The sequence below is a fragment of the Ailuropoda melanoleuca genome, chromosome 10, assembly GCF_002007445.2.
Source record: "Ailuropoda melanoleuca isolate Jingjing chromosome 10, ASM200744v2, whole genome shotgun sequence".
NCBI classification, from domain to species: domain Eukaryota; kingdom Metazoa; phylum Chordata; class Mammalia; order Carnivora; family Ursidae; genus Ailuropoda; species Ailuropoda melanoleuca.
The window spans coordinates 22339451-22366632 of NC_048227.1; the positions used below are offsets into that span (position 1 = coordinate 22339451).

The following is a 27182-nucleotide window of genomic DNA, read 5'->3' on the forward strand; positions in this document are numbered from 1 at the left end:
TCATAGTCTTCTGGAATATGTCAACTGGCTTGACTTTAGGAAAATACTATTGCAACTACTTACTTATATATTAGAAGAAGATAAAAATATCATACTCTGAAAGTCACTGATGAGTATACTTGGTTTCCATTTCCCTTTATTAGGATGGTTATCTCAGGTAGGGTTATTATTATTTGTGACTACCTTTGATGAAAAACTGGGCTAGCAAGTGCAGTCAAACTGCCTATTTACTCTGAGTTCCTGTCATGTTGGCTTCAAGTGCCACCACTAATGTTATTTTTGTCTCATTACATTTATATTTCCATTCACTCCACTCACCAATTTTGACTCTACCAAAACATACCATCAATCATAACCAATTAAAACCAAAAGTTATAGCCAAATGTGGCATTCTTCTTTTCATTCAAGTGACAGCAATGACTGGAGTTTTGGCTTGTTAAATAAACTCTATTTTCTAAGCCTGAAGAAACCAGGAAAAGCAATAATATTTGGTCATCTAAAATCAATCATTTTGCGTTCTCTGGATTCATACCTGTGTGTGTACTCTTTGGGTAGAACAAAAGATACTTCATTATTAACATTCTTCTCCAAAGTGGCTGTTGGTATATGATCCTGAAGCAATTTGGAGATTTCTTCAACATTACAGTGAGCTTCCTTCACCATGACAATGTGGTATCCCACACCTGAGAAAATCCATTTAGAAGAATGAATAAACAATTTTGTATTTCCAATATTCTTGGAAGACCATAGTTGGCTTTCCATGGTTTGGGTGAGCTAGAAGAAGATAAGGTATGTTAATCATATGACTATAAGCCTAAGAAGTCTAATTAATAGTTCTTTTGTAATTTCATTAAATTTCCAAGGGACTGATAGAATAGAGATGGAAAATAAAGCTTGGTTATACGGCCTCTTATTCTATTGACGCTGAAATCTGAGAAGACAAGGTTAATATTCATTAAGCAGATATGTATTTGGTGCCTGTTATATATAAGGCAGTAAATTAATCAGATGAAAGTCCTTTCCTTCAGAGATCTGAGAAATCTTTCCAAAGTACTCTCCACCTCCAACAGCTGCACTATACTAGTCTTGCAAAGCTGGAGAAAAGGTTAAGGAGTAGGAAAAAACGCTTCCAGGGTACTCCAGAGCTTTGTGGAAAACATTGCAGTGGTACTCCGATAGCTCAGGGCAGGACAAAAGAGCTGAGAGAAATACTTCTGGAGTACCTCAGTACTTACTTCAATGGCCCTTTGAAGGTCAGAGAGAGGGCAGCAGGGTAGACAGAAAACCTTTAAGGTGAAGAAAATAGTGCAGAAATGGAAATCAAAGAGGATTTGTCAGATACAAAAAGCTCGGAACTAGACTATAGCTTAAAGAGATCTCCATGATCTCATTCATGTACAGATCCCAACCTTTGCTAAGAGCAAAATCCTGATCCTATTACTAAAACATTTGAAGACAGTGATGGAGAAAATCTAAACAAAGGTGTAATACATCCCAGTATTTGCTCAAATATACATTATAGTGACTAAGTCTTCCATAATAGTGGCCTAACAGATCAGGGTATACCATTTTCTGTGGATAAATATCAACTATTTTAGTCTCCAGTATTATTTTATTCAAAAATTTAATCATAAAAATAACAAAACATGCAAGGAAATTGGAAAACATAACCCTAAGTGTGATGGAAAAAATAAAGAGAAGCAGACACATAAATGTTTTCCAAACAAAGGAAAATATATCTCCAGAATATGACTCTATTAAATGGAGATTTACATAATTTACCATTTACCTGACAGAGAGTTTAAAATAACATCATAAAGATGCTCACCAAGGTCAGGATATCAGCCCATGAACAAAGTGAGAATTTCAACAAAGAAACAGAAAGTTTAAGAAGTACCAAAAAGAAAAGAGAGACACAAGAAGTGTAAGACAAATAGCTGAAGCATATAATAACTCAAATGAAAAATTCATTAGAGGGGTTCAAAAGTGGACTATATAAAGTGAACAAAAGGATAGGGGACCTCAAAGTCAAGTCACGAAATTATTCACTCAGAGGAACAAAAAGAAAAAAGAATGAGAAAGAGTAAATAAAGCCCAAGAGACTTATGGTATCACTAAGTAGAGCAATATATACAATATGGTAGTCTCATAAGGGAGGGAGGGAGAAGAAGGAGGAGGAGGAGGAACTAGAAAGTTTATTAAAAAAATAATGGCTGAAAACTTCCCAACCAAGGAAAGGAAATGGATTTAGAGTCACAAATGCAAAGGATCTAAAGAAGATGAATCCAAAGATATCTATAATAAGACACTATAATCAAATAGTAAAAAGTCAAAGACAAAGAGAAGATTTTTGAAAGCAGCAAGAGAAAAGCAAGCTGTTACATACAAGGGAATGCCCATTAGACAATTAGCTGGTTTTTCAGCAGAAACCTTGGAAAGAGAGGGAATGATGAGATATCAACCATGAAAAAACCAAGAATACTCTACCTGGCAAAACTATCCTTCAAAAATGAAGGAGAAAGACTTTCCTAGATAAACAAAAGCTGAGAGAACTCATTGCCACCAGATCTGCATTATAAGAAATGTCAAAGGGAGTTCTTCAAATTGGAAAGTATGGTTAAAAAACAGGATGCTATGGGGGCGCCTAGGTGGCGCAGCGGTTAGGCGTCTGCCTTTGGCTCAGGGCATGATCCCGGCATTATGGGATCGAGCCCCACATCAGGCTCCTCTGCTATGAGCCTGCTTCTTCCTCTCCCACTCCCCCTGCTTGTGTTCCTTCTCTCGCTGGCTGTCTCTATCTCTGTTGAATAAATAAATAAATAAAATCTTAAAAAAACCCCAGGATGCTATGAGAGACTATGGACTCTGAGAAACAAACTGAGGGCTTCGGAGAGGAGGGGGTGTGGGGGAATGGGATAGGCTGGTGATGGGTAGTAAGGAGGGCATGTATTGCATGGTGCACTGGGTGTTATATGCAACTAATGAATCATCGAACTTTACATCAAAAACCAGGGATGTACTGTATGGTGACTAACATAATATAATAAAAAATATTTTTAAAAACCCCAAAAAGCAAAAAACAACAACAAAAAACCAACACAGGATGCTAACCAGTAATACAAAATCATATGAAAGTATAAATCTCACAGATAATGATAAATATACAAATACAGAATAATGTATATTGTAATGATGGTGGGTAAGCTACTTTTAATCCTGTTATAAAAGTTAAAAGTATTAAAAAAACTATAACTAAAAATGTGTTATATTACTAAAACATTAAAAATAAAATATACAATACATAATATAAAGATATATAAATGTGCCATCAATAACTAAAGTGTTGTAGGAGAAGTAAAGAGAGCAGTTTTTGTATGCAATGGAGGTTATCAGCTTATAATATACTGTTATATTTTATGTGAGTCCCGTAACCACAAAGAAAATATGTCTAGAAATTACACAAAAGAAAAAGAGATCAAACCGTATCAATGCAAAAAATCAGTAAAAAGGAAATGAAGACACCAAGACAGGAAAAGAGGGATGCAAGAACAATAAGACAAACAGAACACAACAAACAAAGTAGTACTTCCCTATCAAAATCTATATTAAACAAAAACAGATTAAACTCTCCAATCAAAAGACAGAACAACTGAACAGATTTTTTTTTTTTTAAGTAAGAACCACTCCTACAAGAAAACAGTGGGTAAAAGCTTCTTGACATTGGTCTTAGCAATGATGTTTTTTAGATATGAAACCAAAAGCACAGCAAAGAAAATAAAAAATAAACAAATGCGACCACCACAAACTAAAAAGATTTTGGAGGTGCCTGGATGGCTCAGTCGGTTAAGCATCCAACTCTTGGTTTCGCCTCAGGTCAGGATCTCGTGGTCATGGGATTGAGCCCTGAGTCATCAGGCTCTGTGCTCAGTGGAGAGTCTGCTTGAAGATTCTCTCTTTCTGCACATCCCTCCATTCACTGTCTGTCTCTCTCTCACTCTCTAAAATAAATCAATAAATCTTTTTAAAAAATTAAAAAGATTCTGACTGGTAAGGGAAACAATCAACAAAATGGAAAAGTAACCTACAGAATAAAAGAAAATGCTTGCAAGCCAAAAATTCCTAGGAGAAAACACAGGAAGTAATTTCTTTGACATTGACTATAGAAACATTTTTCTAGATAGGTCTCCTCTGGCAAGGGAAACAAAAGCAAAATTAAACTACTGAGACTACATCAAAACTAGCTTTTGCACAGTGAAAGAAATTGTCAACAAAACAAAAAGTACCCTAAGTGGGAGAAGATATTTGCAAATGATATCCAATAAAGGGTTAATATCCACAATATACAAAGAAATTATACAACTCAATATCAACAACTAAATAGTCCAATTTAAAAATGGGTAGAAGACATGAACAGACATTTCTCCAAAGACATACAGATGGCTAATTGACACATGAAAAGATGCTCGACATCACTCATCATTAGGGAATCACACCTGTCAGAATGGTTAAAACCAGCAATACAAGAAACAACAGGTGATAGTGAGGATGTGGAGAAAAAAGAACCCTCTTGCACTGTTGGTGGAAATGGAAACTGATGCAACCACTGTGGAAAACAGCATGGAGGTTCCTCAAAAAATTAAAAATAGAATTACTATATGATCCAGATATTTCTCTGAGTATTTACTCTTAGCACAAACATGCCAATTCAAGAAGATATATGCACCCTATGTCTACTGCAGCATTATTTACCAGAGCCGAGTTATGGAAGCAACCTAAGTGTCCACCCATTGATGAACAAATAAAGAAGATGTGGTAAATATATACAATGGAATATTACTTAGCCATAAAAAATGAAATCTTGCTATTTGTAACAACATGGATAGACCTAGAGGGTGTCATGCTAAGTGAAATAAATCAGACAAAAACAAATACCAAATAATTTCACTTGCATGTAGAATCTAAAAAAAAGACAAGTAGACAAAAACAGACTCAGAGATACAAGGAAGAAACTGTCAGTTACCAGAAACAGAAGGGGTTGGAAGTCAAGCAAATAGGTGAAGGGGATTAAGAGGGATAAACTTCTGGTTATAAAATAAATAAGCATGGGGAATACAGTCAATAATATTGTAATAACTTTGTATGGTTACAGATGGTAACTAGATTTATCATGGGGATCATTTTGTAATGTATTAAATACTGAATCACTATGATGTACACCTGAAAATAATATGACACTGTATGTCAATTATACTTCCATATTAAAAATAAATAAACTATGAACATTACTTCAAAGCTCATAGTTGAGCTCCAAATAAAAGGACAGAGGAAATCACAGGAGTTTTGGGGAGACAGAAAAAAATTATGGAAATTATATTAGAATAATATAACTAAGACATCAATATCCATGAAGATTATGTTTGAAGAATATTAAGATAGCAATATCCAAAAAATAATCAAAGGGAAAGAGACCATATATTTTTTTCAGGAAAACTGAAGAGCCACAGCACCGCAGGGATCCCTTGACCATGATGGCTATGCGGTCACCCAGGAAGTCAGCTTCATCCATATAGTGGGTGGTCAATAAGATGGTACGATCCTGTTTATACTGCTGAAGAATATCCCAAGTGGCCCTCCTTGAGGCTGGGTCCATGCCGGATGTTGGCTCATCAAGTATCACCACCTAAAGTCCAGAAGAACAATTTCATAACCACTAAGCATTATGTACTAGTGTCACTAAGGTCTTACCACTTATGCGGCTTACTCTGGTTTTGTTTTTCAGTCACTTGTTCAATTAAGCTAAGATAACAAGTTTAGACTAAAACTGAATTAGGAATGCTAGAATAATTCTAAACCTGTGACAAATTTATTACAATAATTTGATAATGTGAATTCCATATGGAATTTAATTTGTATCTTCCTTTTACAGTGTTAGATTCTTATCAGCTCTCAGGTTTTTGTTGGCTGATTTTTTTAGACCAGCTTCAGGGGGATCCATTTTTAGTGCCCCCTCCTGCTTTTCTTTTTCTTTCTTTCTTTCTTTCTTTCTTTCTTTCTTTCTTTCTTTCTTTCTTTCTTTTTTTTTTTTTTACCTTGGAGCCCCCTATAAGTGCTATGATCATGGAGAGTCTGCGCTTCATTCCTCCACTCAGTGAACATGAAAATGCATTACGCTTATCTAGCAGGTTAAAAGCAGCCAGCATGTGATCAATTTCTGTAAGACGTGCCTTTCGAGGCATTCCTTTTACCTAGAAAGAGAAGCCAGAGTTTACATGGTGCTTCCAGCTTTGTCCTTAGAAAACTTTACACAAGCCTTTTCTTATATGACTTCTATAGTGTCTTCTTCCCTTTGCCTGTCTTTATGTTTAAAGGAGAATTCATCAAAAATCAGTTCTTGAACTTTCTAAGAATAAGGATATCGATAGTTGGTAAACTACCTGAAGTACATCAATAGAGTGGGAAAAAGGAACATATCTTTTTTTTGGCTTACCACACAATAGAAATAAAGATGTTCTGACACAGTCAAGTAATCAAACAACAAGTTTTGTTGGGGACACAAGCCCAAGTTTTTCCTGATCTGGACCATCTGCTGTGAGACGTCATATCCATTAATATAGACCTCTCCACTGGTAGCAGGATAGAGACCTAGGGATCAAGCAGAAGACATAACAATACCTTAGCTTTCATGAGAGAACACAACAACAAACTTTTCATTAAAACTTTAAATTTGAATTCTATGTATGCATTACTTACTAGAATTAGCAATATCTCTCAGAAGAATATTCCAAAAAATACCAACTGTTATATTTGAGGTGATGAGATTAAAAATCATTAATTTTTATTTGATTAGCTTCATTTTCTAATATTCAATGGGTATGAATGAGTACAAATCACTCAGGTAAATAATAACACTAAAGAGTTTGTTATATTAGAACTTAACAGCATTGCCATCAGCCACTTGACAACATTTATGAATTATGTTGTGAATTGTACACTGCCCTAGACTGTGGTAAACTCTTTTAACTTGAAAACACAAATAATAAAACAGTTATCCTTGAAGAATTTAAATTCTAGTCAGGGGAGGTAACACATAGTAACTTAAAATAGTTTCAAAGAATTTATATAATTTTTATCCATAGCTCTCATAATTATCAGTTCAGTTTAAAGAAGAAAGTATCATTTTAAATCAAGTAACTCATTAATACTACTTTATACTTACTGTGGTAAGCATTGAGTATTGTACAGAATTGCAAAGTCCCTGTGTTGTACACCTGAAACTAATATAACACTGTATGTCAACGATACTTCAATATTATAAAAAAAGAAAATGACCAAGAGGATGTGTTCAGAAATATCCATCCAACATGATATCTCAAATTATCCCTGTTGTGAAGCAGTACCCTTCATCATCATATTTATTCCAGACATTTTCATTTTTAACAATGTAAACTAATTTTAGATGCATTGAAATGAGACAGTTTAGCTGATCCCCCCCTTTCTTATTTCTGCAGTGGACATTTCATTTCTAATTTTAGTGATTTGAATCTTCTCTGGTTTTTTTCCTGGTCAATATAGCTAAAGGTTTGTCACTTTTATTGATCTTTTCAAAGAACTAACTTTTGGTTTCATTAATTCCCTTATTTCCTTCTTTCTTCTTGTTTTGGATTTAGCTGGCTATTCTTTTTTAAGTGTCTTAAGGCAGACAGATTGTTTATCTGAGAACTTTTTAATGTAGGAATTTACAGCTATAAATTTTCCTCTAAGCACTGTTTTAGCTGCATCTCATTAGTTTTGTGTGTTATGTCATTTTCATTCATATCAAATATTTCCTAATTTTCTTTGTGACTTCTTCTTTCACCATTAGTATTTAGAAGTATGTTGTTTTATTTCCACAAATATGTGAATTTCTTGATTCTCCTGTTGTAAATTTATAATTTCACTCCATTGTAATCAGAAACTATACTTTGTGTGACTTCAATCTTTTAAATTCATTCAGGATTTTTTTGTGGCTTAATATATAGCCTATCAGAGAGAATATTCTACATGTGTTTGAGAAGAACATAGATTTTGCTGTTATTAGATGAAATGTGTATCGATATTTATGGGATCTATTTTGTGTGTAATATTTCTCAAGTCATCTATTTACCTGTTGATATTCTGCCTACTTGCTATATCTTTCATTGAAAGTAGGATACTGAATCCCCATCAAAATACCGAGGACATTTTTCAAAGAACTGGAATAAATAGTCCTTAAATTTGTATGGAACCAGAAAAGGCCCTGAATCTCCAAGGAACTGTTGAAAAGGAAAAACAAAGCTGGGGGCATCACAATGCCGGATTTCGAGCTGTACTACAAAGCTGTGATCACAAAGACAGCATGGTACTGGCACAAAAACAGACACATGGACCAATGGAACAGAATAGAGAACCCAGAAATGGACCCTCGGCTCTTTGGGCAACTAATCTTTGATAAAGCAGGAAAAAACATCCGGTGGAAAAAAGACAGTCTCTTCAATAAATGGTGCTGGGAAAATTGGACAGCTACATGCAAAAGAATGAAACTTGACCACTCTCTCACACCATACACAAAAATAAACTCCAAATGGATGAAAGACCTCAATGTGAGACAGGAATCCATCAAAATTCTAGAGGAGAACATAGGCAACAACTTCTATGACATCGGCCAGAGCAACCTTTTTCACGACACATCGCCAAAGGCAAGAGAAATAAAAGATAAAATGAACTTATGGGACTTTATCAGGATAAAGAGCTTCTGCACAGCCAAGGAAACAGTCAAAAAAACTAAGAGACAGCCCACGGAATGGGAGAATATATTTGCAAAGGACACCACAGATAAAGGACTGGTATCCAAGATCTACAAAGAACTTCTCAAACTCAATACACGAGAAACAAATAAACAAATCATAAAATGGGCAGAAGATATGAACAGACACTTTTCCAATGAAGACATACAAATGGCTAACAGACACATGAAAAAATGTTCAAAATCATTAGCCATCAGGGAAATTCAAATCAAAACCACACTGAGATACCACCTTACGCCAGTTAGAATGGCAAAGATAGACAAGGCAAGAAACAACAATTGTTGGAGAGGATGTGGAGAAAGGGGATCCCTCCTACATTGTTGGTGGGAATGCAAGTTGGTACAGCCACTCTGGAAAACAGTGTGGAGGTCCCTTAAAAAGTTAAAAATTGAACTACCCTATGACCCAGCCATTGCACTACTGGGTGTTTACCCCAAAGATACAGACGTAGTAAAGAGAAGGGCCATATGCACCCCAATGTTCATAGCTGCATTGTCCACAATAGCCAAATCATGGAAGGAGCCGAGATGCCCTTCAACAGATGACTGGATTAAGAAGCTGTGGTCCATATATACAATGGAATATTACTCAGCTATCAGAAAGAACGAATTCTCAACATTTGCTGCAACATGGACGGCACTGGAGGAGATAATGCTAAGTGAAATAAGTCAAGCAGAGAAAGACAATTATCATATGATTTCTCTCATCTATGGAACATAAGAACTAGGATGATCGGTAGGGGAAGAAAGGGATAAAGAAAGGGGGGGTAATCAGAAGGGGGAATGAAGCATGAGAGACTATGGACTATGAGAAACAAACTGAAGACTTCAGAGGGGAGGGAGTGGGGGAATGGGATAGACTGGTGATGGGTGGTAAGGAGGGCACGTATTGCATGGTGCACTGGGTGTTATACGCAACTAATGAAGCATCGAACTTTGCATCGGAATCCGGGGATGTACTCTATGGTGACTAACATAATATAATTTAAAAAAAAAAAGAAAATAAAAATCTTTATAAAATAAAAAAAAAGAAAGTGGGATACTGAAATCTACAATTACTACTTTTCCATTTGTCTATTTCTGTCTTAAATTCTGACAGTTTTTGCTTCACATATTTGGGAACTTTGTTGTTAGGTGCATATGTATTTATAATTGTTACAACTTCATGGTTAATTGACCCCACTATCATTATAAAATATCCTTCTCTATTTCTAGCAATACTACGTTTTAAAGTCTATTTTGTCCGATATTTGCATAGCTACTTTAGCTTTACTTTGGTTGCATTTTGTGTATTTTTTCTATCCCCTTACTTTCAAGCTATTTGTATCTTTGCATCTAATATGTGTCTCCTATACAGAGCATAGAGCTGGATCTTATTTAATGCATTGGACAATCTGCCTTTTATATGGATTGTTTGATCCACTAACAATATTATTATTGATATAGCTGGGTTTATGTCTGCCATTTTGCTTTTTGTTTTGATGTCTCATGTTATTTTCGTTACTCTATTTCTGCTTTATTTTTTTCTTTTGCATTGACTATTTTCTAGTGTAATATTTAAATTCCTTTAATGATTTTTTCACTATATATATTTTTGAGTTATTTTCTTAGTAGTTGCTCTGAGGCTTACTATACACAATTTAATTTACCAGAATCAACTTCAGATTTATATTAACTTAATTCTAGAAAGCTGATATAGTTTTGTTCCCTCTTCTCTATTTTTGTGCTACTATTGTGATTTACATTTCATCTACATGTGTTACCATTCCAAAAATACATTGTTATAATTAATACTTACCAAATTTTATGCCTATTACAGAAGTGGATAAAGGAGAGCAAGTATGTAATTATAGTTTGTTAAACTTACTTCTTATTTAGCATTTTTGGTTCTCTTCATTTGTTCTTATGGATTTGTGTTACCATCTAGTATCATTTCCTTACTCTATTACAATTTTGCTCCCATCCACTTCCTTCATGCTATTATTGTCGAATTTATTACTTTTCTGTATTACAGGCCCAACATTACAATTATATAAATATTTTTATAAGATTTCTTTTGAAATTATTTAAAAGAAAAATACGTATTGATACTGTCTCTTATAATTTCACAATTAACTTTATTGTTTTCATCTGTGTTATATGTGTGCCTGTGTGTGTGTGCACATGCCTGTGTTCAGATTTCCATCTCAGCTTACTTGCTTTTAGCCCAAAGAACTTTTTCAAGGCAGGTCTGTTAGGAATGAATTCTATCAGGTTTGTTTATCTAGGAATGTGTTATTTCATGTTAATTTCTGATACCTAGAGATGAGACTCTTAGCTGCCAGTTTTTTCTTTCAGCACTTCACTCTTTAAAATTTTTTTTTTTTGTAGCTGGAAGTTTGTACCTGTTAATCCCCATCAGTGATTTTGCCCACCCCCCCATCTGTCAACCACCACTTTGTTCTCTGTATTTAGTGTTTCTTTGTTTTTGTTTCTTCAAGTCTACCTATGAGTGAAATCGTGAAGTATTTGCCTTTGTCTATTTACGTCCATGCTGTTGCAAATGACAACACAATATATATACACACCACATATAGATATATGTACCACATAAATACATACACCACATATATATACCATACATATATACACGACACATATATACACTATATATGCATACATCACATCTTCCTTATCCATTCACGTATTGATGGGCACTTGGGTGTCTATTTCTTAGTTGTTGTAAATAATGCTGCAATAAATGTAGTGGTACATGTATCTTTTTGAACTACTGTTTTCATTTTCTTTGGGTAAATTCCCAGTAGTGAAATTACTGGATCATATGGTATTTCTGTTTTTAATTTTCTGAGGAAACTCCATACTATTTTTCCACAGTGGCTGCACCAATTTACATTCCCACCAACAGTGCATGAGGGTTCCCTTTCCTCCACATTCTCCCCAACATTTATTTCTTATCCTTTTGATACTAACCATTCTGACTGGTGTGAAGTGATATTTTATTGTTTTGATTTGCATTTACTGATGATGACTGATGTTGAGCATCTTTTTTTAAAGATTTTATTTATTTACTTGAGAGAGAGAGAGAGAGAGAGAGCGAGCATGAGTGGGGGTAGGAGCAGAGGGAGAAGCAGACTCCCCGCTGAGCAGGGAGCCCAACATGGGGCTCAATCCCAGGACCCTGGGACCATGACCTGAGCCAAAGGCATATGCTTAACTGACTGAGCCACCCAGGTACCCCTTGAGCATTTTTCATATGTCTATTGGCCATCTAGATGTCTTTGGAAAAAAAATATTCAGGTCCTCTGCCCATTTTTTAATAAGATTGTTTCATTTCTTTGGTGATGAGTTGTGTGAGTTCTTTACATAGTCTGGATATTAACCCCTTATTGGATATATTATTTGCAAACATATTCTCCCATTCAGGCTGTCTTTCTCTCTTTCATGTTTTGCTTATTTTTTCAGTGATATACATATGGATTTCTTTCTGTTTACTCTTTGCACATTTATTAGTGGTTTTTTTATATATGGTTACCATTAGATTTGTATGTAAACACATCTACATATAGCAGTCTATATTAAGTTGATGGCTGTCCAAATTTGAATCCATTCTTTTTTCCTCTCCTCCCATGCTTTGGGTATATGTTGTTATATTCTGTATGATTTTATTTTGTGAGTTCCTGGATTGATTTTTTTATAGAAAAATTCATTTTTCCTGCTTTTGTGTTTCCTACCTTTATACTGTCATTTTCAGTCTTTCCTTTTCACTCTTTAAAGCCCCCTTTAATATTTCTTGCAGGGTTGGTTTAGTGGTCATGAACTCCTTTAGTTTTTTGTGTGTCTGTGAATTTCTTTATTTCTCCTTCTATTCTGATTGATAGCCTTGCTGGATAGAAGTATTTTTGGCTGCAGATTTTTCCCAGTCAGCACTTTTAACATATGGTTCCACTCTCTTCTGGTTTGCAAAGTTTCTGCTGAAAAATCTCCTGCTAGTCTTATGGGCTTTCCCTTGTAGGTTACAGTTCCCTTTTGTCTTGCTACTTTAAAAAAATTTCTTTATCATTATATTTTGTCAATTAAATTACAATATGTCTTAGTGTGGATCTGCTTTTGTTGATTTTGATGGGGGTTCTATGTGCCTCCTGGATCTGGATATCTGTTTCCTTCCACAAATAGGGATGTTTTTAGCTATTATTTATTCAAATAAATTATCTGTCTCATTTTCTCTCTCTTCTTCTGGGACTCCTATAATATGAATGTCATTCCATTTGATGGGGTCAGAGTTCCCTAACTCTNCGTCTCAGGCTGATTCCGTGGATATTCCTGCTGGTCTGGTACCTATCCAGCTCAACTCAGGGGACCGGCTGAAAAAGGTGTCCCCTACTCCTCCGCCATCTTAACCTCCTCCCTACCTCTGCCTTTTAGGTCACTAATTCATTCTCCTACTTCTCCCATCTTGCAGTTCATTCCATCAAGCATGCTTCTCTTTTTGTTTATTGAGTCCTTTGTCTCTGCCATGTTGTTCCTTACTTCTGTGTTAAGGGTCTTGCTCATGTCTTCCACTCTTTTCTCAATTCCAGTGAGTATCCTTATGATCATTGCTTTAAATTCTCTCTCAGGCATGTTACTTTTATCTATTTTGCTTAGATCTCTGGTTGTGGCCTTGTCCTGTTTTTACATCGGGAATAAATTTTTCTGTCTCCTCATTTTGTCTGCCTCTGTTTCTGTGTATTAGGAAAGTCAGCTACATCTTCCGCTCTTGAAAGTAGTGTCTTTATGAAGAAGAGGTCCTGGAGTGCCCTGCAGTGCAGCGTCCCCTGTTCATCAGAACTTGGCACTTTAGAAGAGAATCCTATGTGTGTTGTTTATGCCCTGCTTTTGTGTCTGAATCACTTTTCCTTTCAGTGAAGTCATCTGCAGTGACTCTCTGACTTTTGTGGGCATGCTTGTTCTCTGTGGTGTTACTGGGATCCAGGCAGGCCAGTTCTCTCTCTTTTTTAAGATTTTATTTATTTATTTGAGAGAAAGAGAGAGAGAATAAATGAGGAGGACAGAGGGGGAGGGAAAAGCAGATTCCCCCCTGAGCAGGGAGACCCATGCGGGGCTTGATCCAAGGACTCTGGGATCATGATCTGAGCCAAAGGCAGATGGTTAACTGACTGAGCCACCCACCCAGGCAGGACAGCTCTGAAGGAGTATACCTGCCGAGGAACTTGGGAGTGTGGTGTCAGTGTTAGCAAATTTGCCCTGGGCCACTAGTTTTACACTGTATTCCCCTAAGTGCTGCAGTGGCTGAGGGCCAGAGACTGGGCTTGGTGCACAAGGATGGCTGGGTGCAGCACAGCAAATGTGCAGGGCACACAATGGCAGGACAGGGTGCACATGTGGCTTTAGCAAAATTTGTACAAAGCCCAGGACTGAGGCTAGCAAGCTTAAAGCGGGCGAGTCCTCAGAACTCATGGGCATTGTGGGCTACTAGAAGGTTAGGTAGCAAGTGTATGGGTAGTCCTGCTGCCTAAAGATGGCCCTGTGTTTATGCTGGGACCAGCGGATTGGGGGTGGGAGTGAGAAAGGGGGGGAAATGGTGCCTGCTAGCTCCCTCAGTTTTGGAGAAGTCCCCCAACATGCTCTGAAATCACTATGAACAGATCTGTCTCTCATTTGCCCCTGGCATTGCATAAACTGCTGTTTTTATGTTGCTTCTCTGTGCCGGCTGCTATCTGTTCAAGGGCAGTAACCCAGCTATCACTAGCCCTCCCTGCTTGCCCAGTGCCGAATCAGCTGACTTTTAAAACTCCAGGCTCTAAGTTCCATTGGTTATACAAATTCACAGAATTCAGCTCCTCTGGTTTTCAAAGCCAAAAGTTATGAGGATCACTCTTCCCCATGTAAGCTCCCTGGTGTGAAGATCTATTTCTCTGCCCTTTCTGTGTACAACTCCCTCCCTCTTGCTAGCAGCCCCCCTCTGCCTTTCTGACCTTCCTTGTCTTTCAGATGCAGTTTCTTGTCTATATTTAGTTGTAGAGTTTGTTCTGCTAGTCTTTGGATGACTTTCCAGTTTATTTACTTGGACATGGATGAACATTTAGTTCTAAACATGGGATAGGGTGAGCTCAGGGTCCTCCTACTCTGCCATCTTCCCAAACTACTCCTGCATATTAATTTTGTGTTTTGCAACTTAGTGGAATTAATTTTTTAGTTCTAATAATTTTTTGGTGGTGTCTTCAGAATTTTCTCCATACAGCATGTCATCTGTAAATAGTGATGGTATTAAGCTTCCTTACCAATTTAAATGCTTTTTATTTCTTCTTGTCTGATTGCTGTGATTAGGACTTGCACTATTATGTTGAATGAAAGTGGTGGGAGTAGACATCTTTGTCTTGCTTCTGATCTTAGAAGAAAAGATTTCATTTTCACCATTATGATTTTAGCTGTAGGTTTATTATACATGGCCTTAATTATATTGAAATTCATTCCCCCCAAACATATTTTTGGAGTTCCCTCCAAACACACTTTGAGAGTTTCTAATCAAGAATGGATTTTGTATTTTGTCAAATGCTTTTTTTATGCATCTGTTGAGATGATCATATGGTTTTTATCCTTCCCCTTGTTAATGTGATGTACCACATTGATTGATTTGCCAATATTGAACCACAGTTGCATCTGTAGCTTAAATCCAACATGATCATGGTGAACCCTTTCAATATATTGTTGAATTTGGTTTGCTAACATTTTGTTGAGGAGATTTATATATACGTTCAGAAATATTGACCTGTAGTTTTATGGAAGGCTCTTGACTTGGTATCAGGATAATGTTGACCTTGTAGAATGAGTTTGGAAGTTTTCCTTCCTCTTCTATTTTTTAGAATAGTTTTGAGAAGAATGAGCATTAACTCTTTTAAATATTTGATAAAACTCACCTTCACACATCTGTTCCTGGACTTTTGGTCATTGGGAGCTTTTTCATTACTGATTCAATTTCTGGCCTCCATTATTTTTAATTAGAAGTTAGCTTCTGGTCCTATTGGGGTGCAACTGAATGTGACAAATTATTTTTGGCTTCCTGCTTTTAAGATTTTCTCAATAATTTTTATTATAATATTTATGGGTGATGATCTCTTCACATTTATCTTATTTGAAGTTTGCGGAGCTTCTTGAATGTGTAGATGAATGTTTTCAGCCATTATTTTGTAGAATACCTTTGTGGCTTTGTTCTTTTTCTCCTCTCTTATATCCCAGCACATGTTTTCTGGTGCATTTAAAGTTATCAAAAATTCCTATGAAAATGCTACTTTTCCTTAATTCTTTTTCCTTTGTTTTATTCACATTTTATAATCTCTATTAATCTATCTTCAAGTTCACTGGTGTTCTGTGACCATTCACAAAATCTGTTGAGCACCTTTAATGAATTTTTCACTTTGGTGATTGTATTTTCAACTCCAGAATTCCCACCTGGTTCTTCTTTTTATAATTTCTATCTTTTCATTGATATTTTCTATTTGATACTGTTTTTCATACATTCCATTACTTTTTAAATCATGGTTTCCTTTAGTTCTTTGAGCATATTTATAATGGTCACTTTGTAAAATCTTTGTAAAACCTGTCATCTGCTATCTCTCACATGAAATTATTTACAATTTAAAAAGAAATATTACTGAACAATTTTATTTATGACTGAACTGGCTAAATTGTAAATATCAAAAGAATACAAAAAGTCTTATAGGTTTGATCTACAGTGTCTATATGAGGATACGCTGGACAGATATATACACTTACCTGAGAGAATAGATAGAGTAGTGGATTTTCCTGCCCCATTGTGTCCTAGAAGAACAGTGATCTGCCCCACATATAAATTCAAAGACAAGTCTTTTACAGCTATTTTGGTAGTATTTTGTACTCGGAATTCCTGTTGAGGAAAACCCACAAATATTGACTTTATCTATCACCATCACTTTGGAAGGACAAGCACTCCTATCAACTATCTATACAAGAAACCATACCACATAATCAATATCATGAGGAAAAAAATCCAAAATTAAGGAGAATGAAAATATGATCAGAAAAAAATATCTGAAAGCATAAAAATTTCACAGTAAATCTATAAACACCCCCCCAGTAATATCCATGCATGCCTCGATTCAGTTAATATCTTAAAGCTGATAATGCCATAATCCTCTTCATTCCATGCATTTGTCCTGGTTTGGAGAAACCCCAAGAGAAAACCTGGATAGAACATCTAAAACACAGATGTTTTATAGGTATCTCAACTTTTTTAAAAAAAGATTTTATTTATTTATTTGAGAGAGAGAGAGAAGAGCACAAGCAGAGGGAGATGCAGACTCCCTGCTGAGTAAGGAGCCCAATGTGGAACTCAATCCCAGAGCCCTGGGATCATGACCTGAGCTGAAGGCGGATGCCTAACCACCTGAGCCACATGGGTGTCCTGGCATCTCAAATTTCTTATGTGTAGTTTAGCAGTGTTCCTGATTAAGATGCAAAAATATGGAGGGGTGCATGAGTGGCTCAGTTGGTTAAGCATCCAACTCTTGGTTTCACCTCATGATCTCCCGGTCATGAGTTCAAGCCCTGTATCGGGCTCTACACTGGGCACAGTCTCCTTCAGATTCTCCGTCCCTCTCCTGCTCACATTCTCTCTCAAATAAATGAAAAAAATTATTTTTAAAAAGATGCAAAATATGGAAAGAGCATCACTCTCACTTCTTGTTTTCACAAGAAACTTGTTTAAATAATGTAAAAAATCATAAATTTTCTTGAACTCATCAGAAAAGTGACATTTCCAGGGAACCAATTAGCTTTAAATATAAGGAAAAAAATAGATGCCTTTAAGAGAGATGATACATAAACACTAATTTATCTGGAGGAGACAGAAGCACTATGTAATTAAAAAACAGATTTTGATTAAATTTTTAATAAAAATGAAGTAAAAATACTTTAAGAAACACAATATCTAAGTCAAAAAGTTGGGATTCAAGCCCATTTCATTCAGACTTTAAACATATATTCCTTCTAATATAACCCTCTGATGGTGAATAAAGCAAAACATCTTGTGTAACAAAAAAGAGCTATTTCTCTTTTACCCGAAGTGGTAGTAAATGTTTTCTCCCTACGTGTCCTCACCCTCTCTTTTCCCTAGACCAAAGCATCAGGCTCATGAACTGCTTATTTGAAATCTCTATTTAGATCAATGTGTAAAGTTTGACATCCAAAACAAAGCTTTTATTTTCTCAAAGTTTCATTTTATTTTTAAAAATACTATGTGATGTTAGTCACCATNTAATATAACCCTCTGATGGTGAATAAAGCAAAACATCTTGTGTAACAAAAAAGAGCTATTTCTCTTTTACCCGAAGTGGTAGTAAATGTTTTCTCCCTACGTGTCCTCATCCTCTCTTTTCCCTAGACCAAAGCATCAGGCTCATGAACTGCTTATTTGAAATCTCTATTTAGATCAATGTGTAAAGTTTGACATCCAAAACAAAGCTTTTATTTTCTCAAAGTTTCATTTTATTTTTAAAAATACTATGTGATGTTAGTCACCATATAGTATATCATTAGTTTTTGATGTAGTGTTCCATGATTCATTGTTTGTGTATAACACCCAGTGTTCCATGCAAAACGTGCCCCCCTTAATACCCATCACCAGCCATCCCAATGCCTCACCCCCCTCCCCTCTGAAGCCCTCAGTTTGTTTCCCAGAGTCCATAGTCTCTCATGATTCATTCCCCCTTCTGTTTAACCCCCCCTTCATTCTTTCCTTCCTTCTCCTACCCATCTCCCTGCTATTTCGTCTGTTCCATAAATGAGTGAAACCATATGATAATTGTCTTTCTCTGCTTGACTTATTTCACTTAGCATAATCTCCTCCAGTCACGTCCATGTTGTGGCAAATGTTGGGTAATTGTTCTTTCTGATGGCTGAGTAATATTCCATTGTATATATGGACCACATCGTCTTAATCCAGCCATCTGTTGAAGGGCATCTCGGGTCCTTCCACAATTTAGCTATTGTGGACAATGATGCTATGAACACTAGGGTGCAATATGGCTCTTCTCTTCACTATGTCTGTATCTTTGGGGTAAATGCCAAGTAGTGCAATTGCTGGATTATAGGGGAGCTCTATTTTTAACTTTTTGAGGGACCTCCACACTGTTTTCCAAAGTGGCTGTACCAACTTGCATTCCCACCAACAGTTTAAGAGTGTTCCCCTTACTCCACATCCTCTCCAACATTTGTTGTTTCTTGCCTTGTCAATTTTTGCCATTCTAACTGGCGTAAGGTGGTATCTCAATGTGCTTTTTTTTAACTTTTTACTTATTTTTATTTTTAATTTTTTTTATTTTAATGCTTTTTATTATATTATGTTAGTCACCATACAGTACATCCCTGGTTTCTGATGTAAAGTTCGATGATTCATTAGTTGCGTATAACACCCAATGCACCAGGCAATACGTGCCCTCCTTACTACCCACCACCAGTCAGTGTGGAGGTCCCTTAAAAAGTTAAAAATTGAACTACCCTATGACCCAGCCATTGCACTACTGGGTGTTTACCCCAAAGATACAGACGTAGTAAAGAGAAGGGCCATATGCACCCCAATGTTCATAGCTGCATTGTCCACAATAGCCAAATCATGGAAGGAGCCGAGATGCCCTTCAACAGATGACTGGATTAAGAAGCTGTGGTCCATATATACAATGGAATATTACTCAGCTATCAGAAAGAACGAATTCTCAACATTTGCTGCAACATGGATGGCACTGGAGGAGATAATGCTAAGTGAAATAAGTCAAGCAGAGAAGGACAACTATTTTTATTTTTAATAATAATATTTTTTATTATATTATGTTAGTCACCATACTGTACATCCCTGGTTTTTGATGTAAAGTTCCATGATTCATTAGTTGCGTATAACACCCAGTGCACCATGCAATACGTGCCCTCCTTACTACCCATCACCAGTCTATCCCATTCCCCCACCCCCTCCCCTCTGAAGTCTTCAGTTTGTTTCTCATAGTCCATAGTCTCTCATGTTTCATTCCCCCTTCTGATTACCCCCCTTTTCTTTATCCCTTTCTTCCCCTACCGATCCTCCTAGTTCTTATGTTCCATAGATGAGAGAAATCATATGATAATTGTCTTTCTCTGCTTGACTTATTTCACTTAGCATTATCTCCTCCAGTGCCGTCCATGTTGCAGCAAATGTTGAGAATTCGTTCTTTCTGATAGCTGAGTAATATTCCATTGTATATATGGACCACAGCTTCTTAATCCAGTCATCTGTTGAAGGGCATCTCGGCTCCTTCCATGATTTGGCTATTGTGGACAATGCAGCTATGAACATTGGGGTGCATATGGCCCTTCTCTTTACTACGTCTGTATCTTTGGGGTAAACACCCAGTAGTGCAATGGCTGGGTCATAGGGTAGTTCAATTTTTAACTTTTTAAGGGACCTCCACACTGTTTTCCAGAGTGGCTGTACCAACTTGCATTCCCACCAACAATGTAGGAGGGATCCCCTTTCTCCACATCCTCTCCAACAATTGTTGTTTCTTGCCTTGTCTATCTTTGCCATTCTAACTGGCGTAAGGTGGTATCTCAGTGTTTCATTAGTTTGAATTTCCATGATGGCTAATGATTTTGACATTTTTTTCATGTGTCTGTTAGCCATTTGTATGTCTTCATTGGAAAAGTGTCTGTTCATATCTTCTGCCCATTTTATGATTTGTTTATTTGTTTCTCGTGTATTGAGTTTGAGAAGTTCTTTGTAGATCTTGGATACCAGTCCTTTATCTGTGGTGTCCTTTGCAAATATATTCTCCCATTCCGTGGGCTGTCTCTTAGTTTTTTTGACTGTTTCCTTGGCTGTGCAGAAGCTCTTTATCCTGATAAAGTCCCATAAGTTCATTTTATCTTTTATTTCTCTTGCCTTTGGAGATGTGTCGTGAAAAAGGTTGCTCTGGCCGATGTCATAGAAGTTGTTGCCTATGTTCTCCTCTAGAATTTTGATGGATTCCTGTCTCACATTGAGGTCTTTCATCCATTTGGAGTTTATTTTTGTGTATGGTGTGAGAGAGTGGTCAAGTTTCATTCTTTTGCATGTAGCTGTCCAATTTTCCCAGCACCATTTATTGAAGAGACTGTCTTTTTTCCACCGGATGTTTTTTCCTGCTTTATCAAAGATTAGTTGCCCAAAGAGCCGAGGGTCCATTTCTGGGTTCTCTATTCTGTTCCATTGGTCGATGTGTCTGTTTTTGTGCCAGTACCATGCTGTCTTTGTGATCACAGCTTTGTAGTACAGCTCGAAATCCGGCATTGTGATGCCCCCAGCTTTGTTTTTCCTTTTCAACAGTTCCTTGGAGATTCGGGGCCTTTTCTGGTTCCATACAAATTTAAGGACTATTTGTTCCAGTTCTTTGAAAAATGTCCTCGGTATTTTGATCGGGATAGCATTGAAAGTGTAGATTGCTCTGGGTAGTATGGACATTTTAACTATGTTAATTCTTCCAATCCATGAGCATGGAATATTTTTCCATCTTTTTATGTCTTCCTCAATATCTTTCAAAAGTGATCTATAGTTTCTAGGATATAGGTCCTTTACGTCTCTGGTTAAGTTAATTCCAAGGTAACGNTGTTTAGCTTCCGATATCTGTGCGCGGTTTCACGGCTCCCCGCTTCGTACCTCGATACTCAGCGCTGGAGATGTTCATTTGTAGAGATCCAGATGTATCTTCCTGCGTCTCAGGCTGATTCCGTGGATATTCCTGCTGGTCTGGTACCTATCCAGCTCAACTCAGGGGACCGGCTGAAAAAGGTGTCCCCTACTCCTCCGCCATCTTAACCTCCTCAATATGTGCCCTCCTTAATAGATTACTCTCATCTTTGGCTAGCACTGCTTATGATCTAAGTTACTGTGTACTCCTCAGGCCATGATGGTGGCATTTCTTCATTTACTATCAAACTGGCAGGAGACTACAGAGACATACAAGTCGATCATGTGGAATGCCAAATATATTTCTCCCTGTTCTATGTAATAGCTATCAACCCTACTTTCTGGTGATTACAGTCAATCACCCTTTGCCAGAAATGTGATTCCTCGTCTTGTCTGTTGGTCTCTTGGCATAAAAGGTTTAAAGTGCCTTGGCAGTAACCAGTTCACAGTTCAAAGGAACCATTGGGGGGCGCCTGGGTAGCTCAGTCAGTTAAACATCTGTCTTCACCTCAGGTCATGATCCCAGAGTCCTGGGATTGAGTTCCACATCGGGCCTCTGCCCTCCTCATTCACTCTCTCTCTCTCAAATAAATAAATAAATAAATAAAATCTAAAACAATAAAACAAACAAAACCCAAAGGAACTCTTGGTGTATCATCCTCTTGGGGATCAAAGGCCATGGTTGCGATGACAGGCCATCCACTGCTCAAGTGGATCACTAGAATTTCTAGTAATGAGAACCACTCCTGATTCTACCCCTTGGTTTCTAACCAGGTCTTCTACCTCTTGGTGACACAGTACCACATAATGGCCTTTGCTTCAGTGTGAATACTACATCCTGAAGGATGGCAACTCATTTGCACAAGTTACGATCTTTATGTAGTTGCCTCAAATATGCCTTCAGCAGGCTATTTCATCACTCCCTTCGGATGGGAATTTCTGGATATACATAATAGACCAGTGCATCCCAGTGTTGTGAGCTCACTGCTGTACCTCCTTTGCTGGAAAGTGGGATTCTTTGATGTGACAGTATGTAGAATCCCAGACTGGTGGACCAATCAACAAGGTCTGGGATGTCATCTTGCCTGAGGCTGTATAGGCAAAAATGTGCCTAGAGTAAGGGTTGATTTCCATAAGATGAAATGAAGCCCCTTTCAGCATGAAAGGGGTCCAATGTATTCATCTAGACACCAAATAGATATCTGATCTCCTTGCGGAATGGTCTTCAGAAGTGAGTTTGTTGAGGAGATGCTAGAAATGTGTCAAGAATAGCAAGGTTAACTTAGGGAGAAAGTGCCTGTATTTCAGCTTTTCTTGTACTCCTGCCACTACAGATTTCTATTCCTGTACCACTTTTATGATTACTGAAGGCAGAGGCTGGCTAATGTCACCTGAGTTGATTTGTCTACATGATTATTTAGTACTTCTTCTGTGATATGTGGTCTCTGGTGGATGTTTAGATGTATTACAAAGATCTTCCCACTTTGTTCTCATTCCTATAGTTCCATCCATGTGCCTCTACCCTAGAATTTCTTGTCCCTAAACTTCCAGTCTTTTTCATTGTAGGCCCTTAATTCTCCAGATCATTCACCACTGCTCAGTTCAGTGGTTTCATGTCAATCCTGTGACACAAAGTGGAGGACCAGGAAAACAGCCTGAAGTTCTGTGCTTCAGGAGGATTTCTTCTCCTTTTGTCGTTCAAGGTTATTTCTATTTGGGGTTCCAGTGCAGCTGCTTATCCTTTATGACCTTCACCCGTGTACCAAGCTGAGCTACCTGTGAAGCAACCTTGGAACATTTTCCTCCTGTGTGAGTTGGTTAATGTGAGACCTCAGTATGGCCATGTGTGTGAGCTGAGGGAGAAGTACTGAAGTAATAGTTACGGATGGCATGAAGATTTAGATTCCCTGCTCACATAGCTTGCTGATGTCCACTGATTCTCTTCATGTTCAATCTTTGATATACTACTTCCATCTTATGACGGGTAGCTGTTGGTCTTGCCTCTCCCTACTGATATGATGGTTCAGCTCATGATGGAACCAAGCTCATGTTGGCCATTTCTGGACACAGTTACTTGGTATCCCACGATCAGGTGCTTCATGTCTACCAAGGCTCAACAGCATGCCAGAACTGTTTTTTGACAAATATAATTCTCTGCTTCAATTGCTGATAGCATGGCCTTGATCCAGAACCCTAGATGTCTGCATTGTTATTCTTCCCTGGAGGTTTACCATTAATACCATAAAGTCTGAGTTGGGATGACATCTACTACATCCTGGACCTGGTGCAGTGTCCTTTCCTGCTCTGGACTCCAGTCTAAGTTGGCAGTTTTGTGTGTGCGCGCGTGTGTGTGTGTGTGTTACTTGGTATAGGGGTAAAAGCAGTATTCTAGATACAGAATATATTGGCTTCAAAACCTGAAGTGGCCAGCAGGCACTATTTTCCTTTTTCATTGTGGGAAGTATAAAATACACTAAATTATCCTTTACTTTGGAAAGACTTACTGGCAGATACAAGATCACTAACTTCGAAAAATTTTACTGATGTAGTGAGCTCCTGAATCTTTATAGGCTTTATCTGTCCCTTCCTCAGAATACATGCTTGACCAAGGCCTCCAAAATACTTGCCATTTCTTGCTTATCTGGTCTGATTATCAATATAGTGGACCAGAGTGATGCTTTCCAAAATGTATAGCTAATCCAGCTCCCTTCAGATTATATTAGGACAGAGCTGAAGAGCCTATAATCCTGGACAAATAAATATATACTGTTGCTGTCTACTCAAATGAATACAAAGATTTCTGATCCCCATTTTTATGGTACAGGAAAAATGAATTTGCCAAATCCATGGCCCTATATCATGTTCTCAGGCTGTGTTAACATATCACAAGTGAAAATACCACATCTGACACAAAAGCTGCAAATAGGTGAACTATTTGTTTGAATTTGTGGTAGATCCACTGTCATTGTGCAGGTATGCAAGGACCAGAGTGGGGAGTTAAATGGGGTTAAGGGGAATTACTACTTATGCTGCTTTCATCTCAGCCACTTTCCCAAGAATGCGATATTGCCTTTGATTTACCATCTTGACCAGTGAGTGTATGCAGTTTCAAAGGATTCCACCTGGCTTTTCCATTCCAGTAGGATAGCTCTTCCCCAGAGGCCAAGGAAGTCAAGGTAAGGGTTTACACTAACTGTCACGGATGTCATTTCTGATGATACATTTGGCAACTATGGAAATGTCCACTAGATGGTACTGTAGTCCCAGTATACCTACTGTAAGTCATCAAAAGCCAAGATTACATTTATTACCTAGCCTGCACATAGCCTTGCTCTAACAACAGGATCCTGATGGTACTTTGGGTCTCCAAGTATGGTTACACAAGCAAATTGCTGGAAGCCCCCTTGCGGGACTCGGGTAATCATTATCATGTTCACTTGCTGTGGTGTTGCAGAGCACTTCTATCTAGCCAATCCAGACTCACCTTCAGTCAATGAGTATGTGCTCTGAAAACTGAAAACTGTGGAGGAGACCATGAATTTGTATATCAGGTGCTGTCTTAGCTCCTGATGATCCAACTTTTATTTCTTCTGGTAGTAAAGGTTGGGCAATATCATCACTAGCTATCCTCCTATCTTGCCTCAAGAGAGCTGTGTTCTACCATCATTTGTAGACCAGGTGTCCCAGACTGTCCCTCCATACTTGACACTTTATTAGAAAAATTGTTCCTGCCTGTGTCACCACCTATCCTCTATTATGTTGGACTCACATTACCTCCACTGCTACTAGTGAGTTCATTTCTGTTAAGGTTATCTCCTACTGCCAGCCCTTATCAGTGATGCTGGTATTCCTCTCACTAGTATATTCCTTATTGCTTTGACTGGGCCCTACCTGCAAAAGCATGGTCATGTGGTGGATTAATTGGGTTAAACTGGTCCAGGGTCTTTCTGAGGTTGCAATTAAGTGACATCCTGGGCTAAAGTCATCTGAAGACTTGATCAAGACCAGGCTATCCACTTCCAAGCAGGCCTTGGACTCAAGTTCATACTGATTGTTGGAGAAGATTCAGTTCTTGTCTATATGAGCAACTTGAATGATATGGTGCTATCTTCAGAGCAAGCAATTCACAATCAAGGCAAAAGCCATAATGACTGCTATGACACAGTCTTAGAAGTCCCATACTTTACTTGCACAGTATTATACAGGTTACAAGGTCAGCCTATTATTCACTGCAGAAGGAGACTACACAAAAATGTGAGTATCAGTGAGGATCCCTGGGGGCCATCATGAAGGCTGCCAGCAACCACAGTTCACCCTCTGCCTCCATTCATTCATTTTGTTCTCACATAACAACACCTTCATCTGCTCTCAGTGCTACAAATGTCTCAACCATCTATAGCATCCCCTCAAAGTCCAGGGTCTTGTCATCTAAATCAGGTCCAGGTGTCAATGAGCCTCCTGTGGTCTAGTTTCTGGAGATTACCTCTTAGAGTACAATTACTCTAGAACAGAAGACCTATGATCAAAAGGGACTTGAAATCTACCATCTTTCACTCTCCCCACAAAGCCAGCACAAACTCATGGGATATGCATAATTTAACCACTATACATGAAATGAGTGGAAAGCAAGAAGCATAAAGCAGTCAAATTAAATTCTGAAATCTACTATTTGGTATTGTTGGCAGTTCTTTGATTAGGACTCAAGACCAGAGAATGATTCTCCAAGGTTCTTGACTCCACCTTCTATTCTCGACTCTGACTTCTCAATCATCCTTCCTTCACCATGAAAAACATCCCATGGCTACAGCTGTTTTTTCTAGACTGCTTTCTATTTGTAGGAGTTTGACAGTTCAAAGGCCTCTGTTCATTTTTCACTATTTCAGTCCTTTTAAAGAAGCTAGGGGTATTTCTTGTAGCACAATTTTATTTAGATTTTTCTCACTCAAGCCACAAAAGCCACTCCTACAAATATATATGAGACAATCCTTCTTTATCTTTGGCTTCAGTTGAGGTTCCTGACAAATAATGCCTTAAGTTGTTACTGTCACTACTGTTTGATTGAATGGCACCCTGAGGCACCACCTTACATATTTCTCCATATAAAACAAGGGCTTTACAAAATATTTTTAATTTTGATTATAGTTGACACAGAATGTTACATTAGTTTCAGGTGTACAACTTAGAGATTTGACAAGTTTATACATTATGTTATGGTCACCACAAGTATAGCTACCATCTGTTCCATTACATCACTATTATGAAATTATTAACTATATTCCTTATGCTCTGCTTTTTATTCCCCTGACTTACTCATGCCATAACTTGAGGCCTGTATCTTTCTTTCCTCTTCACCCACTTTCCCCCAAACTCCCATCCTCCTTCCCTCTAGAACCATCAATTTGTTCTCTGTATTTACAGTTCTGGTTCTGCTTTTTGCTTATTCACTTTTTAGCCTCCACTTAGGAGTTGAATCATATGATATTTGTCTTTCTAAGTCTGACTTATTTCATGTAGCATAATACACTCTAGGTCCATCCATGTTGTGTCAAATGGCACAATCTCATCCTTTCTTATGACTGTGTAATATTCCATCATGTACATATACACATTTTCCTTATCCATTCATCTACTGAT

General features: G+C 37.6%; 1 protein-coding gene across 1 annotated transcript in view; it reads right to left on the bottom strand.

The window, feature by feature from the left end:
- Positions 1–27182, bottom strand: part of LOC100484901 (ATP-binding cassette sub-family A member 3) — a 120658-nt gene that overhangs the window by 57170 nt on the left and 36306 nt on the right. Inside the window, exons 10-14 of the mRNA XM_034669565.1 lie at positions 16595–16724; positions 6488–6642; positions 6090–6245; positions 5470–5680; positions 533–683 (exon numbers count right to left, since the gene is read on the bottom strand). Of these exons, the coding sequence (XP_034525456.1) occupies positions 533–683; positions 5470–5680; positions 6090–6245; positions 6488–6642; positions 16595–16724 (803 nt within the window). The remainder of the gene's footprint in view (positions 1–532; positions 684–5469; positions 5681–6089; positions 6246–6487; positions 6643–16594; positions 16725–27182) is intronic.